General features: G+C 36.2%; 1 protein-coding gene across 2 annotated transcripts in view; it reads left to right on the top strand.

Annotated features, from left to right (window-relative positions):
- Positions 1 to 16,117, top strand: part of LARS2 (leucyl-tRNA synthetase 2, mitochondrial) — an 88,252-nt gene that overhangs the window by 12,779 nt on the left and 59,356 nt on the right. For both annotated transcript variants that reach the window (XM_063325356.1, XM_063325355.1), the window contains 3 exons: positions 3,166 to 3,257; positions 6,673 to 6,733; positions 14,485 to 14,574. In XM_063325356.1, coding sequence (XP_063181426.1) covers positions 3,166 to 3,257; positions 6,673 to 6,733; positions 14,485 to 14,574 — 243 coding nt within the window. The remainder of the gene's footprint in view (positions 1 to 3,165; positions 3,258 to 6,672; positions 6,734 to 14,484; positions 14,575 to 16,117) is intronic.

Genomic DNA, 16,117 nt, shown 5'->3' with positions numbered 1-16,117 from the left:
TGTCTGTCTTAAAATGACTGTGAAACTACAGTCTGCCTTCTTTTACCAGGTGTAGACATCTGCGGACTTATGCAGGCCTCCTCTTACGAGATATGTTCATTATTTGTTTTTCTTTCTCCTTGCGGCTTAGAGAAAATACGGTCTGTACAGAGGAGCGATGCTTGGAGGAACGGTCACTCTAGCGAGCAGAATCGATCCCTCAGTTGCATAAGGTTTGGAGACTGCTGTGGGAAGCAATCAAGTCAGCATTCAAGAAAGTGGATAACTTTTTTTTCTTTTCTTCTGCTCGTCTGTAATGCTGAAGGGAGCAGCCAGGTTTTCTGCTGGTTAGAGCCTATGATGAAGGAGCTACAAGGAATACCCTTTGGTCTGCAAAATTGCTTTCTTCCTATTTTTTGTTGTTTTGAACAGTCAAACTGTTCCTTTAGTCTTTGTGCCAACTTCTGACATGTTAGGAATATGTTTTCTTCTCCCCTTCCATGTCTCTTGAGATTTTTGTTGTTTTTCAGAACGGTATAGTTAATCTCAGCCTTGTGTTTTATGTTGGCTAAGCAGAGTTAAGATGTAACGCCAAGTGCTATGTGGAGACTGTGGCGTTTTAACTGCAGATACGTAACACATTCCAGCCAGAAGAAGCTGACCTATTGTTTAGACAAATGCATTTCACAAACCTTTCAAATCCATTCACGGTAGAGAAGTAAAAGAGACAATAAACTTGAAATCATTTTCTAAACCACTGTGTGTTACATTCATCTCTATAGCAACTACATAAATAGATCTATCCTGGAGATTAATTTGAGGATATTTTTAATGTCTCTTTAAATTCAGGTTTCTGATTGAAACTTGAATTAGCTTATTTCTTCAGCCCTTTAACTTGAGGAATGTTATTGGTTGTTAAATTGAACTGTCTTTTGAATGTGATAAGTGAATACACTGTATGATATTTTTAATATACATGCTAGAATTGGGAAGATCTGCGTGAGCAGATAACTCCTGCTAGCACTGATGGTACAGTGATAAAATGTCTGCACATTAGCTGTCTGGAGCATCAGTCAGCCCTTTTGGGGAGCTTGTCACCGGTAGTGAAGCTGTTCCTCCCACATCCTTTTGCTCATGAGCGTGAGAAATGAGATTGTGCCTTGCTTTTGGCTGCTTATCTATAGCCAGGATATCTTCAGAAGCCAAATTTTACAAAAATTAATCAAGAGTAGTTTTTTTAATCTCACTTTATGTGCATCAGCTTATAGAAAAAGAAGGTATTTGTAGGGATGCAAATGTAGGGCATTTGTCTAAAGGAACAGTGTTTAAATAAGAGAAAATATGTATTCTACATGGACAAAAAACATGGTTTATTTGATCATTTCTGTCTAGAGCCAGGTGGTCAGCACTAATAATGGTCAAAAAGAGCTGAGCTGCAGAAACTAATATTTATTGTGTCCTTACAAAAATCTATTGAGATTTGTAGTTTATGTAAAGTTTACCTTTTTTTTTTTTTTTCTTTTTTGTTTCTCTCTTATACCAATAGTTTTAATTACTAGCAGAGGGAGGGAGAGGAGAAAGGCAGGGAAAGGTGTGCTTCAGTGGGGCATCGGCAAGTGGTTTGTGCTCCAAATGAGATTTTCCATGTAACGCTTATAACATGAGGAAGTGGGGAGTTAGGAAATCTGACTTTTATATTTCTGACGCTGTGACAGGAGGAATAATAATCTGTTGGATAACGGGGAAAATTTGTAACACAGAATAGCATTCCAATTTCTATTAGATTTATAAATAAAAATTGTGCTGTGCATGGACCCTTACTGTACTGGCTTGAATCACAGTTGATCACAGTTTAATACCTTTGGTTTTGTTGCTGCACGAGCAGAGTAATGATATACAGCAGGTTTAGTTTTAGCTCAGTATCGAAATCGAGAACGTTGAGGAGTCACATCTGTTACATCCTGTTGCTTTTACACTGAGCTGGTGCCTAAGGCACCTTTCTAAACAGTTCTATAAAATATTTCTTATGGAAGAATGCATTGAAGTCAGAGGATTGAAAGGTTGTGGCAAAGAAGAATAAAAATAATTTAAACCAGTGACAAAAGTAGCTCTTAAGCTTTGGAAACGAACAGATTTTTCACATTGAGATAGCTTATGAGATTAGTATTGCTGGGCTTGCTTGCTTACTGCTTGTTTGCTTTCGTGCCACAGAAGAACAAGTTCTTTATATAAATACATATTTAAAGGTGTAAAAATATTTATTCTTTTAATTCTTACAACCTTTAAAATGTTACTCAATCCTGTTTGGCTATTGTTAAACTTGTGTAACTTTAATCATAATTGTTGAATTTATAGGTGTAAGAAATGGGATTGGTTTTATCAGGTACCCAATATGTAAGTGTGCTTAATGACAGCTTCTAACTAGTGGTCATTCTTTCCTTGATTATTAAGCAATTTTTTTAATACTTACTGTGTTGCTGGATTATTCTTCTAAATAATTTGCATGTTAATAGGAAAGGTATATATCTACTTCAAAAAATTATCTATTATATTTTGTAGTAAACATTTTCTCCACCTTTATTTGAGGTTTTGAAATACAATTTTTCAATCTGCAGACTTTTTAGTAAAATTTGACTAAAACTTTCCCCCCCATCCTCGTAACTTTATCTGTTGGATTTAAGGTTATCATAGGGTATTTTTCTTTTTTTCTTCAACAAAAGGAAAAAAAAATAGTAGGCTACACATCAGGTACTGTTATAAAACTGTTGGTTCAATTAGTTTTGCGTGCTTTCTTCTCCTCCTCCTTTCGGATGAATATTTGGTTCTGTTTAGCAGTAGCACCAACTGCTAACTTTGGCCACCACACAAATCTACAAAGATTGATTTTTGTCATTGTTAACCTGGTATTGAAATAGTCATGGGGATTTATTACATAATACTTTAAGCTCCCTCTAACATCACATTGTAGATAGCAAGTATGCAATATTCATCTTTTAAAACAGACCTAGCCATAGTGGGCATGTTTGGAAGAGGTTCAGTTCAGACAAAGCAAATACTGCAATGCAAAACACTGCTCATTATTTGGATGCAGAACACTGATTATTATTTAGAGGTCTGTGTGTGTTGTTGATGCCATTCCAGAAAATTATGTAAGGTTGTGTTTGGTTTTTTTCTTTTTGCTGACAGGTGATAAATCCAATGGGATGGGATGCATTTGGTTTACCAGCAGAAAATGCTGCAGTTGAACATGGGCTTCACCCTGCACGCTGGACACAAAGGTACTTTAATGAATTTAAGTAATATGACATTTCCACTGGGAATACCTATGCTGTGACCCCCATAAACCAACAAAACAGAGCAAAACCAGTGTAGAAATAGAAGAAAGTACAGAAAGAACCAGGGTTATTTGCCCATTGTTTTATGGAACTGTACAGATGATTCAGTTTTGAAAAACAAATGTATCAGGATGATTTTCAAGGTTTTCATCTCAATTACTTATAACTTGTAAAAAGGTAGAATATTGAAAGAGTGACATTTCCCAAACACCCAAATCAGTGAGTAAGAAATAAATCAGAATTTCATTATGGTGAGTTAAATCTTAGTATAGAATAGACAGTTGAAAATCATGAGCTACGTGGTTAGATTTAATAGCAGTTTTCAGTCCCATGCAAAAGAGGAATAAGACAGTTTTTTTCATTTGAGACTGAGTCTTGGAAAGTGATAAGCAGTCATTATTGCTGCTGATTTCTGTGAAAATTTTGGGCTTTAGACCACAGAACTGGATGTTGTGTTCCCCTAATATTCTTTAAAATGCATAGAAAGTTATATAAGTAAACATTAATTAATCTATAAATTACTTTGCAACCAGTCTTCTGAAGTGTAGCTGTTTGTTGTGCTCTGGCTGCAGTAATCTGGCTGTGGTATCTTTTTGGACCTTGATCCATTTCCTCCTTTGATAATGCTGTTTCTTTTAAGTTTTTTTTCGTGCTTCTGGTCCCGTGTTATGATACTTGATACTCTTGCAGCTAAAATGTGATGGCAACTGATTTCACCTAGGAAGAATGCATGAGTGCACTACACACAAATTCTGAGTTATTTATGCTCATTTTTTAAAATTTCCTTCATGTATGGTTTAGATGAAAATATGTGTGAGAACCATCAAGACACAAAATCTTGGTTTTGTTCTTTTGAGTGTCTGAACCATCACTCTGCAGTCTGTTGTGGGCTATCAATTATATTGTAGCAAGGTCAGTAAATTGATGATTTCTGTTTTCCTTCAATAAGCCTACTGAAGCTCAGCTGTAAAACAAATCTACGTATGTGTTATTTCTGAGTGCCTCATTTTTAACTCAGTTATGTTGATGGAAACTTCACCACATAGAGTGTTGTCATCCGTACCTACATGACAACTGAGGCCCAAAGAAGTGACAGTTGTCGTTTTGAGACAACGAGGCTGACATTAAGTGCTTGTTGACTATAAAAGGGTTAGTGTTTTCCCCTTCTGTCTACTACATCGTCCCTCCTCACCTCTTGTACTCGCTTTGGCACCCATAGGACATCTTGTTGAACTGAGTCAGCTTGCTAACTCAGAAGAAAGCCATTCTGTCAGCTGACTGGGTTGAATTGGTTCAATAGAAAAGCAGTGAGCATGCGGGGCAGAGAGACTGCAATAGCAAAGTGCCGTAGCAGCTTGGCCTGTCTCCTCTAAGCAGTTTGTCAGGGCTGTGTCAAAAAGTGTGGCACAGCCTGAGCTGAACCTCTTCTGCTACATTCTGTGCTATTCTGGTTTTTTCTCTTTTCTTGTTAATGGGTGCATATTGTTCTGTACACTTAAAGCAGTTCAGCTGGTAGTTAAAAGTACAAGACGTTTGATACTGGAAGAAAATTTTACTTTGAAAATTTTGCTTTGAAAATTTCCATAGTACTGAAAAGAGTGATTGTCCAGTTTTAAGAGTTAGATAACAATATTGTAACAACAAACTGAGACAAGCTAGCACATCATCATTGGGACTGGTTATAATAACATCCAAACAGGAAAATTAATTACATACTCTTGTTTGTTTGTTTGTTTATGCTAAGGAAGAAAGTTAGTTCATCATACGGGGAGTTTAAATTCTGACCACTGAAGTAATTGCTGTCTTCTGTTTTCTCCACTGTTCCTATCCTGAATGTTTCTTATGCCTACAGCAGGGATGACTGAACTGAATGTGAAGCTGTGGTGGTGTGGTAGCAACCTGGTGTGTTTCAGTCATCCCTGGAGCAGAGCCAGCCACCCATGTGAAAGGGGGCACACTGTAAGCATTTCAACATGCTTCGTTCAGGCGTGAACAACCATATTTCCGAGCATCATAATTTTTTTGAAGAGGTGATTTAAAATGAGCTCCAATTGGCTAGTACTTCTTATATTCTCAAAGTTAGGAAAAAAAACCATAAAACAAATTAAAGATCGAGTTACTTATGCAAAACACACAGAAATGTTTGTTAGTAAGAGTTAGTATAATGGCAGAAACTTTGTGGAAAGACACTCAGATTTGATTTTTTTTTTTATTGGTGCAGGTTATTTTGAGTGGGGCTTTAATATAAGCAGTACTACTGAAAGTATGGTTTCTCCCAGTGGAAGCTGTAAGTCCCTAAGAGGATTTCCTGGTATACTCGTACTGATACAGGCCTCCTGGCAGTCCTTTTCTAGTGTAACTCGGGCTCTGCAACTGTTAGTACTGGATACTTGCATTACTCAGTTATTCATCAATACAAGTTTGTTCTGGATCAGAGTTAAACACTTGGTTTCATGACTGTCAAATTAGTCACTGTGGGAGAAGAGATGACACTTTATCTGACATAATGCATTTTAGTAGAAAGTTAAAAGTCCATAAGAAATTTTAAGCAAATTTAAAGTATGTGAATGAATTCACACCAGGTCACTAGTTAATATTGTGTAATTGTGGTCATTTTGGTAAACTGTATTTAGTGCATTTTAAAACTAAAGCTTCCATGGCCTAGTCCTACCGTTTCACAGTTGACGTAAGTTTATCTATAACTGTGCTGCCACCAGAAGCTTAGGGGTTCCGTGTCACCTCCCAGGATATAAGTTCCCATCACCTCTTTTGTGCTGGCTCAGATGTTTTTGCAACCACAGTATTGGTTTGATCAGGCAAGAAAACTGCTGCGGTTTTTCTGAGAACTTTTTGTAGGGCATGTCTTCGGCTGATTGAACTCAACCACAATTACCAGAGTCAAAGCAAAACACAGCCAGGATAGCATTGCCAAAGTAGAGCAGGATTAAGCTGATTGTGAAAACGTGTCCTACAGCATCATGAAGATTTCAGAGGGTCCTTTGGCTCAACTGCAATAAAGAGAATTAAAAATAACGCAAAGTGATGCTTCAGGAACATTTCCTTCAAACTGCAGGGCCATATTTGCTTTTCAGTTATGCTCAAACCGAGAGAAGAAAAATCATTGTCTTGTACACACAGCTATTGAAATGGAACCAGAATATGCTAGGGACTTTAAAAATTATGATTAAAGATGAGTATTCTGATAGTTCCTTGAGTTTCACTGTTAGTGAGATAATAGTGTTTAGAGGTTAACGAGGGCTTTTGATTTCTCAGTACTTTATAAGCACCTGATTTTAAATATGATCTTATTACAGAAATATTTTAACGTTAATAAATTTTTAAATTTTTTATTTTGCAGTAACATTCAACACATGAGGGAACAGTTTGATGCACTAGGTCTGTCTTTTACATGGGAAAGGGTAAGATTTTCTTTTTTAAGGGATGCTGCTTTTTTGTATGATGGAACGTTGAAAAATGTGGAATTTCACCATTTTATTTATGACAATATAGAGGTCTTTGAAAGTGACCAGTTTCAGTTGTTAAACTGTAAATTTACACTTGGAAAAAGTGGGAAATGGAGCTTCTCTCAAGCTTCTTATCAAACTTCTTTTACTTTTGACATACTGACATCATCTGATAATCTCAAGGTTTTCTTTCTTTTCTTTAAAGTAATTTCAGTTTTGCAATTGATTTTTCTCTTTGCTTTTTCATCTCTTTCAAAGTAGCAATTTTCTGTGTTAGAAGTTAGACAATCGTCTAAATAGATGTTTATAAAGCAGCATGCCTTTGTGTTAAGGTATATATGTTTTGAGGAGTGCTTTTTTCAATGTGTATGTTTTTATAATATACTCAAGGGTTTAAAGCTAGTAACTTGAAATGGTGGTTTAGTTATGTTATTCTAAATCTGAAGCTTAAGTCTGCATTTTCGTAGGTGTTATATCATGACCATTTTGGAAAACAGAAATTTTATTTAAAACACTAATGCTTGAGAATCAAGTGTTCACCTTAAAAACCTTAGCAACATGATCAGACATAAGCTAATGTCATTTTCAAGATAAAAAAAATAATTTTTGAAGCAATTGTAAGGTTATTGCATTTACCAGTGAATCAGCGTCAGTCACTACCTTTATATTCTCAGCAATAACCATTGCTTATCACCTTAATATGATTCTGAATAGAGTGATGGAGATACTAATCTTGGATTTTTATGGCAGCATTGTAGATCTGAAAAGGAAAAGGATTAGTTTTCTGGCAGTCTGAGACCTGCCATCTGTTTTCTTTAATCTTGAAGGTGAAATTGTTTATTTGTATGTCTTACACCTAAAAACCATATTTCATTGTGTCATATATATGTCAAGATTTTCAGTATAAGCCTTTTTAGTAAGATTTTCATTTTCCTGATAGCGAAAAAGTTGCTCTGAAAATAAAAGGTTGCTGTGGAAGGTTTACTGCACACATTCTTGACAATTATTTTCTTATATTTAAAACTGTTAGTATCTCAGAGATTTTCTGTGTCTGTAATAAAGCAATACTTCAAAACAGTAAAATCATGTGTGTAGGCTCTATTATGGAACACACCAGAGCTGAACGTTGCAGAGTACCTTTCAAGAAAATTGAGAAAATTCACTTCTCTGTATGGACTTCTGTTTAACCCTTCCATCCTGAAGAAGAGATGGAGAACTGTCAGTACTGAAAACCATGTCAGGGAGTGTAAGTATATAGGGGAAAGTAATTTCTCGTCTCTGCGCCTGTTCTTTGAGGCTTACCTTCGCTTTTCTAGTAAACCATGTTTTGGTTCATGAACTTTCAGAGGTCTCTGAATACTTGTGGAAAGGGCTTTGATGCTGTACTAAGTTAATTTGAACAGTTGTGTAATTAAAATAATTTAGAATGCTCTAGGGGCACATAGTTTCTGGTTTTGAAAGTTAAGATTTTAAAACAGCTAAAAAGTGTTCCTTGAAACATAATGAATTCTGGAGTTTTCACTCCTTAGCTTATTAGTTTTATTTACCTAGAAAGCCTTATTAACTGGAGTAAGAGTGACCTGAATGGTAACCATTAGATATGTTTATTCATTGTAAAAAATGTATCATGCCTGAAATATATCTGTATTACATGATCTCCAAATGCATGGATATTTGAGCTAGCCATAAAAGAGCTACCTTTGGAAGTGGAACGGCAAGCTGTGGCAGAGTGTATTTTCCAGGCTGATAAAGCCTCCTTCTCTGCAAGGCTAATTAGGCTGGGCAGTGCCTCAGCTGCCCTGCTTCTGGGCTAACTGAAGCATCTTTGCACAGCAATGCACTGCGCTGTGCAGGTACTTATCTTAAAAGTGAGCTCTTCGAGGTAAGGAATATTTTTTTTTTATTATTCTGTTCTTGTATGGAACTAAATCAGTGGCTTACAAAATACTGTGACAATGCAAACAAACCCAGTAGCGTTAGTGATTCCTGTAAAAAATGCAAGAAAACCACTATTTATATGGGTTAGTTTAATTAACCAAGACTATTGTACAAAACAACAGTTTGTTTTTAATTTAGTTGCATTAGTGTTGCTTAAATGTGCTCCTTCATTGTGCTAGAGCATAGTACCTAGCAAATATATGCTGGAGGGAACCTATTCCCTTACCCTAGACCCCTATTTTAGTGTGTGGTCAATTGCCTTTTTGAAGTGCAAACCTTTTATGTTAACTGTCTCTGTCCTTTGTGGCCAGTTTAGAGTATATGCCTAGATGATGTGAGGAAAACTTAAGTAAATACTACCATTTTACAAATGTTAAGGGGGGCGGAAAAAGTAGGAAAATAATAAAAAGTACATTTTGAATATCTAGTGCATGTAGCTGTGCTGAAGAAGCTGACTGCATGTACAGTCATGTCTGGTGTTCAAGAAAGTCCTGTCCAGGAATCTGAAGGCTAGTTGTAGTTTTATTGCTTGGTAAAATTATTATGATCACATCCCAGGGCACCTGGGATGCTAGAAGTTTCCTTTTATTTATCTGTGCTTTTCTCATTGTTCTGTCTTACAAATCAAAATGCAAAAGTATTTTTATGTTGTAGCAGTCAGTGAAATTACTTAACCAGTAAGGTGCCACAAATAAGGCATTATTAAAAACTAATTAGATTATTTCAGAAAGCCAGGTTACAAGGACACTTGAAAATTATTATTCTAAACAGAAAATGTAAGCAAACTTAAAATGAAATTAAATACATACAATAGCTCTGTAAGTACTTTGCTTTAGCATAGTTTTGAATACTAGTAGTGATCTGATATGTTTTCCCTGAAACATGTAGGTATTTCAAGTGCCTCAAGTAATAAATGTTATATTTTTAAATCACTTTGAAAGGAATGTGATTTTTGGGGAGAGATTTTAAAAAAAAAAAAATACCTAAGAGAGAGAATATTTCTATTCTCAACATTAATGTTTGTCAGATCCAGGGTTAAAAGCTGCAGTTTGAGTATGAAAGAAATGTCTCTGAGAGACATTAAAAGCACTTGGAAAATAAAAAACATTGTGGTTATGTTTTGGTTTTAAGATAACAATAATTTGGGCATTCCTGGTGATCAGATTCTCCAAAATATCATCCCAGACGGCACAGCAAACTGCCTGCCGCTTCTTTTAAGCATGATTTTCAGGGGAATTGGGCAATATAATTTTCAAAGATTCATATCATCAGCAACAAGGGATGGAGAGTGTATAACATTTTTTCTTTCTTTTGCTCAGAAGCGCTGTCAGACTGAATGCATGTTCCCAGTCAGCCATCAGTTCACCACTCTATTATCAATCTGTGACTTTCTTCTAGAGGTAGCTCGTACTGCCAGCATTTTTTAGTCTAAACAATTCCTGTGTGCCAAGTGACATAATTTTTTTGCATAAGAGTAATGTTCCCCTCTGTTCTCTACATTAAAAAAGATGAAATCTTTGGTAGATTTTCTTTGTGCAGGTATTTTTCTGTTCCGTTTGGAAGTTGTCATCTTGTGTACTGCCTGAGCAGGCATAAAACTGTAGCAGTAGATAGAGCATTACCTATTAAATTTTCTTTTTATCCACATATCAGTGATAATCAGTGACCCTGCTTGTAATGAAATAAAAAAGAAAACCGTTGATACGAGGCAATGTTTTTGCGGGAAGGATATTCATGCTTTAAAATGTAGGCACTGCATGACGTTTGTATTTGTAGCTAATAAAGCATGAAACTTAAGGGACTTTGAAATACAAATATTCAAGTGAATTTAGACATGTAGTTTGGTCTAGCTCTAAACCTCTGAAAATCAACTAATTGTACTTCCAGATGACGTGGTACATGCCCTTTAAGACCAAAATAGGCAAATAATATATTAAAGACTGTTTAATCTTCCCAAAGAGATTTTAAAAAAATCTGTTCAGACTTTTTCTCCTTATCACCTTTATAATAAGTACCACATGCAACATGGCTGTCTTCAGGATAGCATAAGACTGTGCTAGAAATAAAATTGTTAGTAATAAACTAGGAAATTACCTCTCTCCAGACTAGTTATATGTTATTCTCAAAGCCTGGTGGATCTTACAAATAAACACTTAAGCAGCCTGTAAATGTTACTTTAAAAAAAAATAGCCATGAAAGTAGCTTAAAGATGTAACCTTCTCAAAAAACAAACAAACCAAACCAGTTTTAGGTTCAGATTTACATAATAGAAAGTTGTAAGAATGGAACAGATTTAGAACAAATGAGAATTATAAAACAAGGCATTTGAATATTAGTTTTTCTTTTATTAATGACCAAAATCTTCCATCCAGTTTGGGTTTTTTTTGTTTTTACAGGATTCTTTATTGTTGGTTTTCCCAGATTTTTGGTAACTGGAGGGTTTTTTATCAGATTTTTTAATAATGAATGGCCCTTAAACCTTAACATGAACTGGTTGCTTCCCAAGTTGCACTGCCGTCGAATCTAAATTGTAATACTGCTATTTAGTCTGTAGCAGAGAATTGATTTGCAAAAGTAATCAGATACTAACCCCTCCATCATGCTATTTGTTAGGAACAGATTGCTGTGCTGTGATAAAGGGATTAAGCAAGGTAGTTTTCGGTAAGGGTAGGGATTTTTCTTTTACATACCTTGGCAATATGCGCTGTTCTTAAAAACAGACCACTTTTAAAGGTGGTTTGTTTTTATTGTTTTCATGAATTGTTTTAATGAATGAGTGTCATTGTTGTAGGAGCAGTAACAGTAACCAATGATAATGATGCATTTTGGTGACAGCATCAGATACTGTTTTTAACTAGCAAGCTAACAAAAGTAAAAGGGAAGACGGTTGGGGGGAAGAGGGAGATGCTGCTCCTCCCGTTTGATAGTACCTTCTGAAATGCTGGGGTGATGGGTTATCACTAAATCTGTCACAGAGCACTGAAGAGCACATGCAGTGGACAGCTGAGCAGCATATTTCATGTTTGTAAAAGGGGTTCTGATTTTTAGTATATATTTTAACTTTGGAGAAAATATGCTAATATCCTGTTTATATATATTCACTGAACTGCTTTGTGACATGGGGTTCTCTGTGAATGCTGTTACGCTAGTGCTCAACTCAAAAGTGAAATTCAGGAAATTACACTTTTTGGCAGGGTGGAAGGAGTCCATCGTGCTATTTTGCAAACCCTTTTATAAACAAACCCTTTTCTGTATTTCTGAGTTAAGTCAGTTCTGTTAATGCACTGCAGATCTTTGCCATGCTCATACAGTATAAATAAAAATGTTAACATTCACCTTAATTTAAGCACGATAGCAGCCTAATGGAAACTTTTTACCAGACATCATTTGTTTAATCAAGATCAGTAACTGGTACACATGGGAAATTATTTTTCCCCGTGAGTCTTAATGTGCTAAATGGTAGGAAAAAAAACCAAAACATTTTGAGATTGACAAGAGGTTGCTGGCTTGTCATCAACAGCTCATTTCACTTGGTAGTGATGTAATTTTTCTTTCTTTGTTAACTTCAAATGTTACTTCAAACTTTCATGGTTATAAAGTTAAATGATGAGCTTGAGTGATCTATTTGCAGCTCAGTGACCACACAACACGTTTTCTTCAATGACAACAGTCTGCTCTATTCCTTTCTGAAAAATTTCAGTTTACAACTTGTGAGAGAGCATGGACATGAGAATCTGTTTCCGGGAGTTAGCTTGTACCATGTCCTAAACATACCTGTTCAGACTGAGAAACGTCATCTCTTCTTGTTTCAGTTAACACACACCTGCCATTCAGGACCAAAAGGACAAATCTCAGTCCATTTACTATTTTTATTTGACAACTCACTTCACTTGTCTTACATGTTTGCCTGTTGCTCACATAACCTTATATTGTACCAAAAGAGTTTGTCTCTCTTCATTTGTGTTTCTGATATTACAGTGATGAAGCTCTGTTCCCTATAGTGGCATCACACTGACAGAACTCCACTGTGTGGAGAAGCAGGGTGGGAAAAAAATTTATTAAATGGATAGTATTCGGTTGGAGAGATGGAAATCAGACTTCTATCAAGTGGTTTTTTTCAGTGCAGAGCACAGGGATTTAATCAAGCAACTGTTTTTCATGACTAAGTCTTTGCATGCTGTGCTGACAACTTGCCGTTAAATGTCTCTTTCTGGTCTTGAAAGCCTCTTATACACACTTTTGAGGCATATCTATTCAAAGGTCACATCAGTTGTTCAAAGCAATGTTTCAGCACTGGAATATAAAGTTGTAGAAAAAGAAGAAAATTTTTATGCTAGGGTGTTTCAGATGTCATTTGAGTAGCAGATGGTATTGCTGATGTCTTGTGTAGTGGCCAGCTTAGATGATAGGAAAGCCCAGGTGAAAGACATTTCACATTTGGAGCTGTTTCAGGTAGTTGATAACTACTTGCAAATGGAATAAATTTTATCAGTGGCTCACTGTCAACCCTGTAACTCTAAAATCAAGAGAAGTTCTTGTTGACTTGAAGTTCAGCGTAGGAGTCATCTTCCACTTCAATAAGTACAAATGCGGTCAAACAGGAAGTTTATAGAAATTTTTCTTCTTCAAACAAGTGCAAGTTAAACAGGAAAGCTATTGAGGAGGGAAATGTGATCTGTTTATTCGTGTATTTTATGATATAATCAGAACTTAAATACTGAGTTACACAGTTGTTTTCACTTTGGCCAAACTTTAAAATATGGGGGGGAAATGTATGTGTATCCATTGTGCCTGTGAAACACTGTGTTTGTACAGAGAAAATTGGGAGTCTATAATCATGTAATCCTATAGTCATCTTCACCTATGGAGATGTTTATTTGAAATGCAGTTTGGTTTTTTTAAGAACAAACATTTGAAATATGGAACTTTGTAAGCATTTGTAAACTTTGCAAGTTTAGAAAAGCTATCCATTATATTGTTACCTGCTGTTTTCTTAACTCCCATTCCTTCTTCTTATGTTGTCTTTTATTTGTCTTTATTTCCCTCTTAGCACTCCCCCTCATTTGTGACTCCTTTCACAACTCTTATCTTTTTCTCCAAACGTTAACCCAGAGCATTCTCCTACCTTGAGCTGGCTTGCCTTTTAAAATGGACTCTTATTTGACCTTTGATTGTGCGATAACCAAGTCTTTCACCTTGAAGTTTGGAGTCTTACCCCATATTCCTTCCTGGCTGCCCCACACGCTCTGTGTGTCAACAGCCTCAGTTCCTAGTGCTGTTCTGCTGTCCTTCTGTACCTAAGGCTTCAGCCGTAGGCTCCTCCAGCCCGCTCGCCTCTCTGCAGCCAGCTCCCAGCTGCCTCTGAACAGTCAACAGTCTCTGTTCCTATTGCTGAAAAGGCAACACAGCAAAGATGACTTCTGTGATAAAGTTCTACTTTCTTCTAGTTTTGCTGTTTCCCTGATTAGGCAGCTGTGGTCATTTCCAGTCATCTTCTGTTCTTCTGTCTATCAGCATTGATTTTACAGGGTTCTTATCATCCATGTTAACAGGGAAAGTTGTCTTTGCACATCAAACCCACACAAAGCCCATGTTCTCTGGTTTTGTGGACAGGTGAATATCACTCATTATAAACATTACCCCAGATTACATTTGTGTTTTCTCTGTGTCCTATATTATACACTCCTGAGTTAACTGTTTAAGTTAAAACACCATAAGAAAATACTAAGTATAGCTTCAGGAATTTTTATTTTATTTCGTTTCTGCAGGAAATAACCACTTGCTTGCCAGAGTACTACAAATGGACACAATATCTCTTTCTTAAGCTTTTTGAAGCTGGAATAGTGTATCAAAAAGAGGTAGGTACAAATTTTCACCTTTAATACTTTGGACGTTCACTAACCCAAGTCACTCATTATGTCAGTGGCACGTTTCTGGATCATCCATTCACTAAGTGGATAGGTATTTATTGTGCTCTATTGGTTTTAAATCACTGCAAAATATAATTAATTTTGTACATAACTGAATTTTTTATGTAGATAAATTTTATATGTAACTAATTAACATGAGTAGGTATTGTTGCAAGTCAAATCAGAGACGTTTCTTGTCAGTGAATTACATTGATGTGCAGGATCAGAATGTAGCTACTATTAGTTTATTTCATGGCTTTAATATAGAATTTTCTTGTTCTTAACTTCTCTCTCATATAAGATAATGTGATCATGAGGGGTGTCTTCAGCAGCAAGATTATTTAACTGTATAACATTTCTGTTATTGTGTCTGAGAACTGATAGGATTGGCTAGGATAGGTGGAGATTATGTGCCTAACCCTCCAGTTCCTGGACCCTATTTGTGATCTCTAGATGCTCTAAGACTGTCACAGCTATTTTTCTGTTAGAGTACATTAAGAAAACATTTACCTTATAATATTTTGTAAACAATGTATATCAGGCTATGTGAAAAGGGAAGAAGCAGGAGGTGAAACAAAGATGTTAAATGAGCATTCCAAAGAACGCTCTGTATAGCTAAGGCAACGCAGTTCCAAAATACCTGAACAGCTGCACCCAAACAAAGCGGCAATTTAGTGAATGTTTCTAAGCTAAAATGGAAACCAAGATTTCTTAAATATGCTTTGATGTTTCATTTGTATTCTACAGAAACCAGGAAATCCCATAGGATGTAATTAGTGATGTAGTTATTATTCTCTGAACCCAGAGTAAGAGGTTGATGGTGAAAGATAGTATTTGGGATGGCAGGGTGTTACTGAGCTGCTTCTCCTGTTTCCAGTGGCAAGATGTATTCAGAGTTCTTAAATGACAACCAGCAAAAAAATTCAATATTTGATATGTCCTAACATGCTGGGTTAGGGGGGTGAAATGTTTCTTCCGTTTTTTCCCCCTGTAATTATTTTCTGTCTTTGTAATAAAAAAAATTAAATTCCTACCTTTGCCATAACAAAGTTATTTTTATCTGTAAATTTGTTTGCTTGACAAGTGATCCCAGGTGAATCTGAAAAGCACAAGGCTTGCTGCTTTGTTAGAAGCAGTGTTGATATACAAAACAAATTTTGCATGCAGGCTCCCAGTACTGTGGGATCCTGGAGGTGTTTGAGTGCCAGTGGTTGGATCTGCTTCCCTCTTAAGAGTCAAGGATCAGTTTGAGGACTTAAATCAGCATCTGTGAGCCTGTAGGGGATGTAATCTCTGGTGGATATAAACCAGTTGCTTTTTGGCAGGAAACAGATGGCAGAGATAGCCCATAACCCTGGGTCCCTTCAAACAGTCACATATACTTAAAGCATATATTTATCCCCTGTCTTCAGCCTACCTGCAATATATGTTAGGCAGTACTTTTGCACAGCTTCAAGTCTCCTGTCTTACAATTTCATTTTGGGTACAAGGA

Source organism: Chroicocephalus ridibundus, chromosome 2 (genome assembly GCF_963924245.1).
Source record: "Chroicocephalus ridibundus chromosome 2, bChrRid1.1, whole genome shotgun sequence".
In the NCBI taxonomy this organism is placed as follows: Eukaryota; Metazoa; Chordata; class Aves; order Charadriiformes; family Laridae; genus Chroicocephalus; species Chroicocephalus ridibundus.
The sequence above is the reverse complement of the archived record's forward strand: the minus strand, read 5'-3'. Positions and strand labels throughout refer to the sequence as shown.